At 38.6% G+C, this 15509-nt stretch overlaps 1 protein-coding gene across 6 annotated transcripts in view; it reads right to left on the bottom strand.

The window, feature by feature from the left end:
• The window catches only part of dicer1 (dicer 1, ribonuclease type III), a 172366-nt gene that overhangs the window by 27645 nt on the left and 129212 nt on the right, over window positions 1-15509 (bottom strand). For 4 of the 6 annotated variants that reach the window (XM_077730529.1, XM_077730532.1, XM_077730528.1 and 1 more), the window contains 3 exons: window positions 8400-8552; window positions 4554-4652; window positions 3756-4376 (listed from right to left, as the gene is read on the bottom strand). In XM_077730529.1, the coding sequence (XP_077586655.1) occupies window positions 3756-4376; window positions 4554-4652; window positions 8400-8552 (873 nt within the window). Of the gene's footprint in view, window positions 1-3755; window positions 4377-4553; window positions 4653-6346; window positions 6378-8399; window positions 8553-15509 lie in introns of those variants that run through there. The other 2 variants (XM_077730533.1, XM_077730531.1) reach the window with 2 other exon arrangements.

Below are 15509 nucleotides of genomic sequence, written 5' to 3'. Positions count from 1 at the left end.
GAAAGAGATAGATAGATAGAGAAAGAGAGATAGATAGAGATAGATAGATAGAGAAAGATAGATAGATAGAGAAAGAGAGATAGAGATAGGTAGATAGAGATAGATAGATAGAGAAAGAGAGATAGATAGAGATAGATAGATAGAGATAGATAGATAGAGAAAGAGAGATAGATAGAGAAAGAGAGATAGATAGAGATAGATAGATAGAGATAGATGGATAGATAGATAGATAGATAGAGATAGATAGAGAAAGAGAGAAAGAGAGAGAAAGAGAGAAAGAGAGAGAAAGAGAGAGAAAGAGAGAAAGAGAGAAAGAGAGAGAAGAGAGAAAGAGATAGATAGATAGAGAAAGAGAGATAGATAGAGAAAGAGAGATAGATAGAGATAGATAGATAGAGAAAGAGAGATAGATAGAGAAAGAGAGATAGATAGAGAAGAGATAGATAGAGATAGATAGATAGAGATAGATAGATAGAGAAAGAGAGATAGATAGAGAAGAGATAGATAGAGATAGATAGATAGAGAAAGAGAGATAGATAGAGAAGAGATAGATAGAGAAGAGATAGATAGAGAAGAGATAGATAGAGATAGATAGATGGAGAAAGAGAGATAGATAGAGAAAGAAAGATAGAGATAGATAGAGAAGAGATAGATAGAGAGAGATAGATAGAGAAAGAGAGATAGATAGAGAAAGAAAGATAGAGATAGATAGAGAAGGGATAGATAGAGAGAGATAGATAGATAGAGAAAGAGAGATAGATAGAGAAAGAAAGAAAGATAGAGATAGATAGATAGATAGAGAAAGGAAGATAGAGATAGATAGATAGAGAAAGAAAGATAGAGATAGATAGATAGAGAAAGAAAGATAGAGATAGATAGATAGCAAAAGAAAGATAGATAGAGAAAGAAAGATAGAGAAAGAAAGATAGATAGAGAAAGAAAGATAGATAGAGAAAGAAAGATAGATAGAGAAAGAAAGATAGATAGAGAAAGAAAGATAAAGAGAGATAGATACATAGAGAGAGATAGATAGATAGAGAAAGAGAGATAGATAGAGAAAGAGAGATAGATAGAGAAAGAGAGATAGATAGAGAAAGAGAGATAGATAGAGAAAGAGAGATAGATAGAGAAAGAGAGATAGATAGAGAAAGAAAGATAGATAGAGAAAGAAAGATAGAGATAGATAGAGAAGGGATAGATAGAGATAGATAGATAGATAGATAGATAGAGAAAGAAAGATAGAGATAGATAGATAGAGAAAGAAAGATAGATAGAGAAAGAAAGATAGATAGAGAAAGAAAGATAGATAGAGAAAGAAAGATAGAGAGAGATAGATACATAGAGAGAGATAGATAGATAGAGAAAGAGAGATAGATAGAGAAAGAGAGATAGATAGAGAAAGAGAGATAGATAGAGAAAGAGAGATAGATAGAGAAAGAGAGATAGATAGAGAAAGAGAGATAGATAGAGAAGGAGAGATAGATAGAGAAAGAGAGATAGATAGAGAAGGGATAGATAGAGATAGATAGAGATAGATAGATAGAGATAGATAGATAGAGATAGATAGATAGAGATAGATAGATAGAGATAGATAGATAGATAGAGATAGATAGATAGATAGATAGATAGATAGATAGAGATAGATAGATAGATAGATAGAGATAGATAGATAGATAGAGATAGATAGATAGAGATAGATAGATAGAGATAGATAGATAGATAGATAGATAGATAGATAGATAGATAGATAGATAGATAGATAGATAGATAGATAGATAGATAGATAGATAGATAGATAGATAGAGAAGGGATAGATAGAGAGAGATAGATAGATAGAGAAAGAGAGATAGATAGAGAAAGAAAGAAAGATAGAGATAGATAGATAGATAGAGAAAGGAAGATAGAGATAGATAGATAGAGAAAGAAAGATAGAGATAGATAGATAGAGAAAGAAAGATAGAGATAGATAGATAGCGAAAGAAAGATAGATAGAGAAAGAAAGATAGAGAAAGAAAGATAGATAGAGAAAGAAAGATAGATAGAGAAAGAAAGATAGATAGAGAAAGAAAGATAGATAGAGAAAGAAAGATAAAGAGAGATAGATACATAGAGACAGATAGATAGATAGAGAAAGAGAGATAGATAGAGAAAGAGAGATAGATAGAGAAAGAGAGATAGATAGAGAAAGAGAGATAGATAGAGAAAGAGAGATAGATAGAGAAAGAGAGATAGATAGAGAAAGAGAGATGGATAGAGAAAGAAAGATAGATAGAGAAAGAAAGATAGAGATAGATAGAGAAGGGATAGATAGAGATAGATAGATAGATAGATAGAGAAAGAAAGATAGAGATAGATAGATAGAGAAAGAAAGATAGATAGAGAAAGAAAGATAGATAGAGAAAGAAAGATAGAGAGAGATAGATACATAGAGAGAGATAGATAGATAGAGAAAGAGAGATAGATAGAGAAAGAGAGATAGATAGAGAAAGAGAGATAGATAGAGAAAGAGAGATAGATAGAGAAAGAGGATAGATAGAGAAAGAGAGATAGATAGAGAAGGAGAGATAGATAGAGAAGGAGAGATAGATAGAGAAAGAGAGATAGATAGAGAAGGGATAGATAGAGATAGATAGAGATAGATAGATAGAGATAGATAGATAGAGATAGATAGATAGAGATAGATAGATAGAGATAGATAGATAGAGATAGATAGATAGATAGATAGAGATAGATAGATAGATAGATAGATAGAGAGAGATAGATAGATAGATAGATAGAGATAGATAGATAGATAGAGATAGATAGATAGAGATAGATAGATAGATAGATAGATAGATAGATAGATAGATAGATAGATAGATAGATAGATAGAGATAGATAGATAGAGATAGATAGATAGAGATAGATAGATAGATAGATAGATAGATATCTCTCTCTCTCTCTCTCTCTCTCTCTCTCTCTCTCTCTCTCTCTCTCTCTCTCTCTCTCTCTCTCTCTCTCTCTCTCTCTCTCTCTCTCTCTCTCTCTCTCTCTCTCTCTCTCTCTCTCTCTCTCTCTCTCTCTCTCTCTCTCTCTCTCTCTCTCTCTCTCTCTCTCTCTCTCTCTCTCTCTCTCTCTCTCTCTCTCTCTCTCTCTCTCTCTCTCTCTCTCTCTCTCTCTCTCTCTCTCTCTCTCTCTCTCTCTCTCTCTCTCTCTCTCTCTCTCTACACACACGCTGCTTCCTCCTCGTCTATCTTCTTGCTGAGTATTACAATCCATTAAATCTAGGGAGTATGTTTTTCCCCCATCAACCAATTTGTCATTGTATTTTTCGCTAACCACTTCTTTTCATTCGTACTAGTAATTTTCTTGGGAGGCATGGTTATAAAAACAGAAGCAGCTGCTTTATCCCTTCTTGAAAAGATTCAAAAAAAAACACCGGAATTCCATGACGAGAAATGGCAGTCATAAATACATAAGAGAGAATCTTGAAAGATGGATAGTGGTTGTTGTGAGACAGCCAATTAAAGCCCAGTAGTGTAGGGAGGTTCTAAAGTGCGAATCAACGCTCCTGCGACAATTTTAAAATAAAATAATAGATGAGGAAATGATTTACCCTTTTCATATCTCGAGGCACTCATTTGCATATAAAAAGCTTTTGTAACCAGAAGTTTTTGGACCTAAAGGCATTCGTAACTAGAGGTAATTCTGTATAACCATGGACCCCCCCCCCCCCCCCCTCCTGCAATTTTATTTTGAACTTAAAGTCACCTCACCTTCAAGCCCAATGAGCAGAGGAACATCTGGGCAGCTCGTTCGCCACAGCTTGTCAGATAACATCCAAGCAGCGCCTCAACACAGTCAGCAATGCTCTTATCTGCTATGCACTGCTCTGTGTGCAAGTCATAAGAAATTGATTGCTTTCCAAGCTCAGTACCATTGTTCTCCTCTGATGGATTCCAGAATCCCACCACAAAGTCGTCCTCCTCACTTGCCTTGCTGGGGTCAAGGTAGCACATTGCATCCCATGAGCTGTAGTCAAAGTCCCCAGCAGAAGACTCCATGGGTAGTTGTTCAGAGTGGTGGTGGGACAGGGGATGCATTTTTTTCTTTGGGGCTTTCCATTCATATGACATCTCGATGGACGGTGATAGGCCTGACCCAGTGGCTAGAGAAGGTGGGAAACTGCTTAGAGCAATCTTTTTACCGAATGCGCCAGATCCTAGCAACATATTGTCGATAAATTTTATGTGTTCCTTGTAGTACTCCAGGTCATCTTCCAAGTTGACCTCATCCTTTGATTCATCTTTTAAATGCAGGTCTCTGTCATCATTAACCTCCTTCAACTCTTTACCAGAGTCATCACCAGGTCCGTTAGAAAGAATGACCTCTCCACCCTAAATGAGGACAACAAATATAGTGCATGTGTTAAAAAATAAATAAATTCAAAAAAAAAACATTTAAATTGAGTTATGCAATATTTTAAAAATTAAGACTGATCGCTAGCCTCTACAAAAATACACTATTACACGAATTAGAAGACTAAAGATGACAAGGGAAATGTCTCGGCACACCATGTATGCTCCAATTTCCCAAACTTTTAGGCAGCTCGTTCTTTTTGGTATACCAGCAAGGGGCCCCGGCTTTGCACGTCCCATCTGCTGGTTTAGAACCTAAAGACAATTTTTTCGCTATTAAAAAACATATCTTCTGAAAAATGGTTGTTTAACAAATAAAAGATTGAGTTTACATACTTAGAAGGTGAAGAAAGTCAATCACTTATATTAGGATCCCACAGCCATTTCTGGCCAAGATTAAACTCTCTTGCGAAATAATCTTAAAACACACATACCAATAAATCACATTTTTATAAGGATTATAGATTAATGTATTACTGTTATTTTGTTCAATAGCTCCAAGCCATTTGACATATTGACACGCAATTTACAGAAAAGGTAGGTAATTACCTTCTGCTTAACAAACACCTTTTAGTTTTTCAACAACCCACTCCATTTTTTAATTAATTACTGTTATAGGTACCTAATATTTTCAATAGCTACCAAACAATTTGACATACTGGTACCAACTTTACAGAAAATATACGTAATTACTTTCCGTTTAACTTTTTAGTTTTTCAATAACATATTCCATTAGTTAAAGATTAATTTATTACAGTTATTGGGACCTAATATCTCCAATAGCACCCAAGCCATTTGACCGAAGACACCAAATTTACTGAAAAGACAGGTCATAACGGTAGGTTTAAGGAACACATTCCAATAACACATTCCATTTATTATTTATGAATTTATTACTGTTATTAGCACCTAATAGGTTCAATTGCTCAAGAGAGCAGCAAGCTCACAAATTTCAGGTCAGGCATACTCATCGATAATACTTGCAAATGCTCAAAGCTTGAGTTTAAACACCATAAAAATGTCAACTCTTTACGATGCACAATTTGGATCCGACAGCCATTTGGTTTGGACGAAAGTTGGCACACGGTCTACTTACCGAAACACATTTAGCCGACTGACGTCTGGCCGAAGGCCATCTCGCTAAGGGGGCATCTGGCCGAACGTAGAATTAGCCGAACGACTAATTGGCCGACCGACTAACTAGCCGACGGACATTTTGCCGACGCGCTCGCCCCGCCCCCGGTCGTGTGAGTGTACAAGTTTTTCAACCTCAGCCCGCTGGCCATATACGGCCCGTTACTGATAACATTCATTTAGAATAACAAGTCACAAATAAGAACATTCATTTAGAATAACAAATTACAGATCAGATTCATTTAAAATAAGATACAGATAACAACATTAATTTAGAATAACAAGGACATTTATCCACGACCAAACAAAGTAGTCATAACAGTAAGTAATATAATGACAGATGGAAAAAGTATTTATAACAGTAGATTCTGTAATTTTCGCAGGCATAGAAAACATTGAGATTAATCTTTGAATTAAGGTTCTTACCAAATTATTTTGAATATATATTTCCTTAAATAATGGGAAAGTATTTAATATTAAAATATTGTTATCGTTTCGGCAGAACTTCCACCTGATGGACAAATGATTTTACTGCAATTGGGTCCGGCACCAGGTTAAAAGTGCACTTTTATACCGGGTAATCACTAATCTGGGCTCGGTTTAAGCTTTCAAAGAGCTCCAGTATCTGTATTTAATCATTAAATGCCGTTTTCCGTGTGAATTTAGCACATTATAAATATCATAAATATACAAAATATTCCTGAATACTATTGTCAGGGAATGAGTATTCCGGAATATTTTTATTAAGCAGCAGCACCATATTTGAACTTTGTAAGACATGCATTTGTCAATGTAAAAATAAAATATATTCTCACTTTCTTTGCACTGTGGAATCATTTCTTGCAGCTGTGAGAACAAATGAAGACAAAAAAGTAGTTGTTTAATTGATAACTCTTTGGAGTTCGAGATACGCAGAAATATGTACCTGTTAAATATATTTTGATTCGAAATAATTTCCCATTATTTTAAGAAATATATATTCAAAATTATTTGCTGAGAACCATAATTCAAAGATTAATCTCAATGTTTTCTATGCTTGTGTAAATTACAGTATCTACTGTTATAAATACTTTTTTTTCTTCTGTCATTATAGTACTTACTGTTAGGACTACTTTGTTTGGCCGTGAATAAACACCCTATGTTATTCTAAATGAATGTTGTTATCTGTAACTTGTTATTCTAAATCAGTGCTTCTCAAATAGTGGGGCGCGCCACCCTGGGGGGGCGTGGTGCGATAACTTTGTGTAAGCCTGGGGAACAGGATTTTATTTGGCCGTACTAGTCTAAAGTGTAATTGCGCATCCACTACAGTAGCTGGCAGTGGCGCTCTCATTTATTTTTTATTTCAGGCATTGATGCACTTAAAATCTTTTCTGTTGCAGACTTAAAACAAGATTTAATAAAGTTATTCTTTGTAAGTTTGACTATATTTCTTTCTTTTTTTCCTTTTCTTTAATGTTAATAGGGATAAAATGTTGTACTTATAACAATTTTATAAAATGATTTTATTTATAGTCACGGTGGGAAGTGGGGGGGGGGGCGCGAATAGTTTTCTTCTTTCTAGGGGGGGCCTAACAGAAAATAATTGAGAAGCACTGTTCTAAATGAATGTTGTTATCAGTATGGGGCCATATATGGCCCGGGGGCCGAGGTTGAAAAACTTGTACACAAACATGACCGGGGGCGGGGCGAGCGTGTCGGCAAAATGTCCTTCAGCTAGAATCTATCTATTCCTGCTCCCCGAAATCCCGTTTTTTTTCATCATCATCATCGTCATTGGCTTTCAGCCCAGTATACAAGAGTGTAGCATCCCTCCACCTCCAGGTGGTTCATTGCGGATCAGCAATTACTGGAGGGATGCAGTCAGACTGAAGGAGATTGGTCGGATAGACTGGCCAGGCAGTTCGGTGACGTCATGAAGAACAACAGGAACCCGTCAGGAAGTACAATCTTGGATTCAGCAGGAATATTGTGGTTTTTGTCCTTGCAGTGGAACCGTGGATCAGCTATATATCCTCAGGGGGTTCGAGGGAGCCTGAAATTTTGCCCAACCAGTCTTCACATATTTTATGGACATGGGAGTCTTGTGGGGGGTAGTCCGGAGCATGGGTTACCAAAACCCCTGATACGTGGGGTCTGGTCTCTTGAAGACCTGTATCAGAGTCTAAGTAGCTGGCTGTAGGTAGGATGTGTTTTCAGTCGGGATTGGACTCCGAAGTTGCCTTTTGTCACTGATTCTGTTCATAACTTTTTTGAAAAGAATATCTAGACAGAACCAAGGACTGAGACCTAGGTCCCCAGTCAGAAGAAAGTGGCAAGTCAGATGTATTTCTCACAGACATCTGATTCTGGCTTCTACAGCTGGTTAACCTTGCGTATTCAAAGAGCAACTGCGAATGGCGGTGATTATATCACCTTGTGGGGTGTCAATGATCTAAAGAAACGTAAGGAATCGGCCAAGACCTACACGATAACACTTGGCTTATTTTGTACAGTCGAATTTATTGACCTCCTTTAACTCTTTAAATCAAAGCATTTTAATGTAAAATGTGTCTCTTTTCACCCCCCAAAAAATACAAGTCATGAAACCAATTCTGGTACGAATGAATTTTCGTAACCACTGTTACCACTCATTCCATGCTTTAATTGTGTATGGTTTGATGGTTTCACATTATGCAACCCATTTTTCAATAGATTAAAGCTACAGTGCGGCACAAAGAAGAGAGTTAAAACTTTAATCACAACAATACACATTTGATGTATAAGTTTTACAACACTAATGCATCAATGGATTGGTCCAATAATAATGAAAATAATTACTTTTCCTGTTAACATTTCTGACAAAATATTGATTGATAATCCACTGACCTCATTTGGATCCAGTTTGTCATTAATGGTTTTGTCCTGATTGACCACATAGCCAGGAGGCAGCCAGTTGACGGGGGGATCAAAAATGGATACCACCATCCTACTAGGAAGTCCCTTCTTTTTTCCTAAGCGGTACAGGTTACAATTGCTCACCTAAACATTGTGAAGGTATGAGAGCACATGCCATGAATCCCTGTAACTTTAGCATTTGACTTTCTGTTGACATACAAATGTATGCAGTATGTAGTCTAATTACAAAAAGAACACCACCATGATGATTCCTAATGAACATTTTGCGAACGAGATACTGTCGCGGAATCTAATTTTACGGATTAATTATACTTTGTGACCAGTCATAAAAATACACCACTTTCCCCAAATTCAAGGGAAACAGGCTCAAAATAAAATTGGGAAAAATGACAATAATAACAAAAAGGATTGCGTTAACACTATTGTTTATTTATTTTAATTGCTCATTAGAGCACACCTTGAGCTTGACATGCTTATATATAAGCTTTATAAACATGCATGGATTTTTTTAAAAATAAAGATACAATTATAAACAATACATTTTTTTTCTTTTCAAAACGGAATATGAAAGCTAGTTTAACTACGAATTAGGTGAAAACCCCAATGCCTATGCTTATCCGCTAATTGTCAGCTATGTGCAAGTAGTGAACTTGCTGCCTTTTCGTCACTAATAGTTGCCGATTTTGGATGTTTTGCATTATTTCCAAATTCTGCAAGATCTGCGAGTTTTCATGTTTGAAGTCACACATTTTAACCATGAAGATAGTATTTTAGATAAAAATGCCATTTTTTTTATAGAAAGTTAAAGTGGTAAGTAAATTGTCTTTCACCAATAGCCTCAACGTTGCAATGGTAATGAGCTACAATTTGTAATTTAGATGTGTTTTTTCTACTTGATGAATTTTATCTCTAAGGTGTTTAACGTGAAGGGAACAATGATATCATATCCAATCAATGGGCAGAGTTCAAACACGAGTACCAAGAGCACGCGCACACGATGATGAATTGAAGCCATGAAAATTACTTGCCCAATTTTCATTCACCCCTAAATGGCCATATTCCATATCGTGAAAGGCTTAAGCGATACATTAATCTTGGACACAAATTTGCTGCAATGATATGCTTCAATTTGACTTCATTTGGTGGTGCTTGGGGCTGCCCTTCACGGAACTTTGTGACGGACGTCCACCCTCACCCTTTCAGTGGCTCATTTAGAGATAGAAACTTCAAGCATTAAGTTATATGATTGATTTAAATTATTGCACTTTGAGGGCAACAAGTTATTATGTTTGCATTTTATGCAGACCATTTTAAAATAACCTACATAGTGGGTTTTGGTTTTACAATACAAAAGCGCGAAAGTCCATTGCCTTTTGTGATTTTCTTTGCATATTTTGATGAAATTTGCACTACTAAATTAAAACCTGCTCAGAAAACTTAATTTGCTTAAAATATTTGGGCAGTCTTCCCTCAAATATCGCGGATGATGTAGACCAGACATGGCCGCAACAATCGAAAAACCGCCAAGGAGGATTATACTACATATTTTTGGGCCTATACAGAAATACAAGTACAATTACCAAGGAGTGTTTATTAAATAATACAGCTCTAAACATAAGAATAAATGAATATTATTAATATGTAATTATAACTTATATATAAAAAATAAATTGTAAATACTTTAGATACTGTACTCAGCAAAAATAGTTCCTCTCCGGTTGATAGAAATAACCCCCCAAAAAAATCAAATTAATGGAGTTTTACTCCAAGTCCCCCTGTACAGTCCAGATCTTGAATGGCAGCCCTCTTCTAGTGAGGTACAGCTTTGTGTTCAGGATAAAATTGTTTAAGAACTGATTCTTTGTGAAGGCTTTCATGATCCAGGTGCTCCGGTTGCTTATCCAGTAGACATGCATCAAGGCTATGTTCTTGTTTTATTTTATTTTTTTTAAATGAGGACAGCCGAACTTGTACATTAAGGCTGGCTTTACCACGAAGCCAATAAACACAGACGTGAAGGGAACAATCATATGGCTTTACCACGAAGCCAGCAGCGATCCCAAACATGATGATGAACCTCATGTTCAGTTCATCTTTGAATAAGGAAGTCAGTGAAGGCATCCTCCTCCAAAAAAGGCCAGTCTCATCCGTGTTAAAAACTTGCTCTGGAAGATACCCAACCATTCTCTTGAATTATGTGACAGAACTCTTCCTCAACGAAGCAATTTTCTGCCTCTTGGTCTGCAGAGGATGCTTAATCTCGCCACTGGAATGAGGCTGAGGTTCATCTTCTTCGAGATGGTTTGGATGCGGCCATCCGGGTGGCCGAGTATGCGACAGCCTGCTTGAGAACAGCATCGCTCTGTCTTTCTCGCCGCATCTCCCTTGAATATACATATCTACGAAAACAGGGTCGTAGAGGTTGCATTTTTCCCCGGAGATAGCATGACCGAGTCAACAATCTGTGAAAAAGCCAGTGGAATCCAAACGAACTTGAAAGCAAAGCAAGAATCTGAAAAATACACCAGCGAAACCGTGCAAACCGAGTCGTGGCTGGTTTGCTAATTTGAAAAAATAAACTGAGCTTCACTCTGTTCTGAGGCATGGAGAATCAGAAAGTTCCGAATGGAAAGCTGCGGTGTATACATCAACATATTTGTCTTGATTATCGCATAGGATGGTTTAAATGTAGTGTAACGTAAGATTTGTAGTAATCTAAGTTCATTTAAGTTAAATTTAAGTTGAATTTGAGTGGTTGGCGTCAACACTGTAGCTAAACTATAATTACTACAGTTGTAATTTCTCAGGCTGAAAGGACATGTGTTGAAATAATAAGAGGCAAGAACTTCACTCGCTCAGAGACTGAAAAACGGTCCCTTGGTGTTTTATTGAAAGAAAAACTGGAAAGGGCAGTTTGACCCCCGCGGCCGTGACCCCGAGCTGCTTGCCTCATGGGGAACTTGAGTGCCCTTGGCCGAAGGTTAGTGTTAAATAGTTAGATCAGTGATTTTCAAACTTTTTTGGCCAACGCCCCCTTCACCGCCGGGCCAAAATGCCAACGCCCCCTTCACCGCCGGGCCAAAATGCCAACGCCCCCCTCTTTACCCCTTTCCAACGAACGAAGCTTAAATAAATAGAAGACAGGCGCCTCAGATATTATTCGCTAATTTCGTTTCTTTTAATAGACCAATGCGCAGTTCACCTCGAATCATAAAAATTGATAGCTGATGCATTAAGCCGGTCGCTGTGCGCATACGTCTGTGGTTAAGCGTTGCCGGCGCGCTATTGTGTGCTCCTCTGCGGCTGACTGGATGGTGGTGGTTTCCCCAGTCGCCTGCATCGACGATAAACTCGCGACAATTAGTGATATACGGTATATGCGCGCTGCTCGTGAGCGCTCGAGCAGACAACGTTTCTTGTTTCAATAAAGCTTGTTTTTTGTCGACTTTTTATTACAGACAATCAATTTTTCCGGTCTTTCTACAAACACCAACGTCACATTTTACTGTAATTGCTCCATCGCCCCCTTCACTATTCCAACGCCCCCCATTCGCCTGTTTATTCGTCAGCGCCCCCCTGAAAGTTCACACCGCCCCCCGGGGGGCGGTACCGCCCACTTTGAAAACCACTGAGTTAGATGAAGTCATAGACTGTTTGATTGTAACGTCTGTTTGAACGTTATTTCAGCTTTAGCACGTCAGTAGAATTGAGGGTCACACCCTCAATATATGCGTCAAGAGGAAAGGCATTAATTTAAGTCTAATTTAAAGTTTGTTACATTACGAGGACAACCGTCAAGTGACTCACTACCCAACCACAAACTCCCCGTTGTAAAACATTTCTCATTTATTATTAAACGTCAAAACCACTAGTTATTGTTAGTATGTAAGTAGATGGAAAATTACAACCAATAAAAAAAAAATTCCAATATAATATCCCAATTTTTGTGTTTTTTTTCAGAGGGTGGGAACAAAAAATTTGTATTTAGTTCATTTCAATGGGAAACGTTTATTTGAGATATTAGCAAATAGACATATGAGCTCAGTCCCGGAACGCATTAAGCTCGTATCTCAAGGTACCACTGTACTTGTGATGATTTACCACTAAGATTGCTGAGTAGGATCAGCAAGCAGGTATTACTAGACACGTAGTAACTAACCACTTCATATCAGCTACATATCGAGACATCGATCACAGCCAGACTAACTGATATGTTCACCAATAGGTATTCCCATATATACCTTAAAACAGTAATGGACATCTGACTCATAACCGGGTTTATTGCAAGAGAGAATCAATCCTCATGCGCCTTCGGACCAGATCATTCTGACGCATCGAATCCTCTCCTGCCCATTCATTATATGAGATTGAACAACAAGCATCATCTATTACATAACAATTGAAAGTCAAACCCAGATCTTCGGTATGAGTGACCGTGTGAGACAGGGGTGGCCAACCCGCGGCTCGCGAGCCGCATGCGGCTCTTTGCCCGGTTTCATGTGGCTCTTACGTCCATATCAAAGTTTGTATTTGTGTTTTATTTTTATTTGCGTGTGCACTTCGCTTGAGTTCAATACGGTATTTTCGTCCAATGCGCATGTGCTTGGGATGAAAATACCTCAAAGTTTCCCAGTAGGAGCAAGGTCATTTGAGTAAACGTTTTTAACAGAGTGGGAGAGCTCCCGTGAACCAGAAGCGACAATGAACAGCGTCGCGCACACAAAAAGTATCCCAAAGATCGAGCGTCGGCTGAAAAAGCCACACCCCCTGCGAGGCAGACCAAGGCGAGAGTGCTCAGCCGGGAGCAGCCAATAGGAGAGCGAGGTGGACACCCACGTGGTGGGCGCGCTAGTTAAAAGCCATTCATAATAAATGACAGCTCACAAGGAGCGAACGTTGCGCAAAAATAGGCTCTGATTTTATGACAGAAGTCCCACTAAGTATCATGCATAGAAAAAGAAAAACGCTATTGTAAATTATTATATTTTTGTTTGCGGACTTGGTTGAACTGAGAGTTTGTCTGTGTGAGACAGTGCACACAATGTTCATTGTTGATAATGACTGGCCTGTGCTGTTAGTACTGTAGGAGTCAATTTATGTCATTACTATGCTGGTGTGTGACATTTACAATAAATCTGTGTGATGTGGCTCTTTGCGGTAACACGGTAAAAAATGTGGCTCTTTGCGGTAACACGGTAAAAAATGTGGCTCTTGGTCTCTGACTGGTTGGCCACCCCTGGTGTGAGAGGTCGATGTTTCTCAAAACAACTTTGATAAGTTCAGCTGGATAGAGGAGAGACGAGCGACCTTCCCGTTGTTTATCACGGTTGCAAGCAAAGCGTTATTCATTGCGAGGAAATATATAATAAATGTGAGACTAATACAGGGGTGGCCAACCCGCGGCTCCCGAGCCGCATGCGGCTCTTTGTCCGGTTTCATGCGGCTCTTACGTCCATATCAAAGTTTGTATTTGTGTTTTTTTTTTATTTGCGTGTGCGCTTCGCTTGAGTTCAATACGGTATTTTCGTCCAATGCGCATGTGATTGGGATGAAAATACCTCAAAGTTTCCCAGTAGGAGCAAGGTCATTTGAGTCGACGTTTTTAACAGAGTGGGAGAGCTCCTGTGAACCAGAAGCGACAATGAACGGCGTCGCGCACACAAAATGTATCCCAAAGATCGAGCGTCGGCTGAAAAAGCCACACCCCCTGCGAGGCAGACCAAGGCGAGAGTGCTCAGCCGGGAGCAGCCAATAGGAGAGCGAGGTGTACACCCACGTGGTGGGCGCGCTAGTTAAAAGCCATTCATAATAAATGACAGCTCACAAGGAGCGAATGTTGCGCAAAAATAGGCTCTGATTTTATGACAGAAGTCCCACTAAGTAACAAGCATAGTAAAAGTAAAACGCTATTGTAAATTATTATATTTTTGTTTGTGGACTTGGTTGAACTGAGAGTTTGTCTGTGTGAGACAGTGCACACAATGTTCATTGTTGATAATGACTGGCCTGTGCTGTTAGTACTGTAGGAGTCAATTTATGTCATTACTATGCTGGTGTGTGACATTTACAATAAATCTGGCTGAGCAAAGGTATGTGTGATGTGGCTCTTTGCGGTAACACAGTAAAAAATGTGGCTCTTTGCGGTAACACAGCAAAAAATGTGGCTCTTGGTCTCTGACTGGTTGGCCACCCCTGGACTAATGCATACTGCATCACAGTGTGGTACGCTGGAAGCACGGCAGGAGACAAAAAGGCCATGCAGATGGTGATTAACTCTGCCCAGAAGATCACCGGCTCCTCTCTGCCCTCACTGGAAGATATTGCCAGCCCTTGTTACATCAGCAGAGCCAGGAACATTCTCGGAGACCCATACCACCCTGGTCACAATCTGTTCCAGTTGCTACCCTCTGGAAGATGCTATAGGTCCCACAAAGTACAGACAAATAGGCTTAAGGACAGTTTTTTCCCTACATCCATCAGGACTCTAAACTAGCTGAGACACAACACACAAGCCTTTCTATGTAGTAACTTCGGGGTGAGGTAATATTAAAAGACGTTTGATCTGCCTCCTACTAACTGACTGAAGGTAAGTGAAAAACATTGAGAGGTAAGTGATCCACTCGGGGGGATGCGATGTATCCATAACGGCAGAATGACAAATTACGAGTCCGAAATTATCACTTATATGGGTGTTTTGTCGAGAAAACGCACCTTATGGAGAAGCACTACCGATTTCGTAATACAGAGTTTCCGGGAATGATGACAATCATGCTTTTGTTGTTGATGATGACGACAAAGCCTATGTCCGATTATTATTATTATATTTAGCCATTATAAGAGTTTTGTGCACTATAGTTATATAGTTTCTCAGACGATTGGAACAAATTACTTTAATTTTAGGTCATTTTTTTGGGTAAACGTTGATTTGAAATATGAGTAAATCGACATACGAGCTCAGTCCCAGAACCCATTAAGCTCGTATCTGAAGGTACAAATGTACAGATCATTGGTGGGTGATCGAAGACAACAGGTGCCCCCTTACAGAGACACACTAATCCGCTAGGTGGCGATAAAGTGGAA

The sequence above is a fragment of the Stigmatopora nigra genome, chromosome 13 (assembly GCF_051989575.1).
Source record: "Stigmatopora nigra isolate UIUO_SnigA chromosome 13, RoL_Snig_1.1, whole genome shotgun sequence".
Classification (NCBI taxonomy): domain Eukaryota; kingdom Metazoa; phylum Chordata; class Actinopteri; order Syngnathiformes; family Syngnathidae; genus Stigmatopora; species Stigmatopora nigra.
Note: the sequence above shows the minus strand (reverse complement) of the source record. Positions and strands in the feature narration are given on the sequence as shown.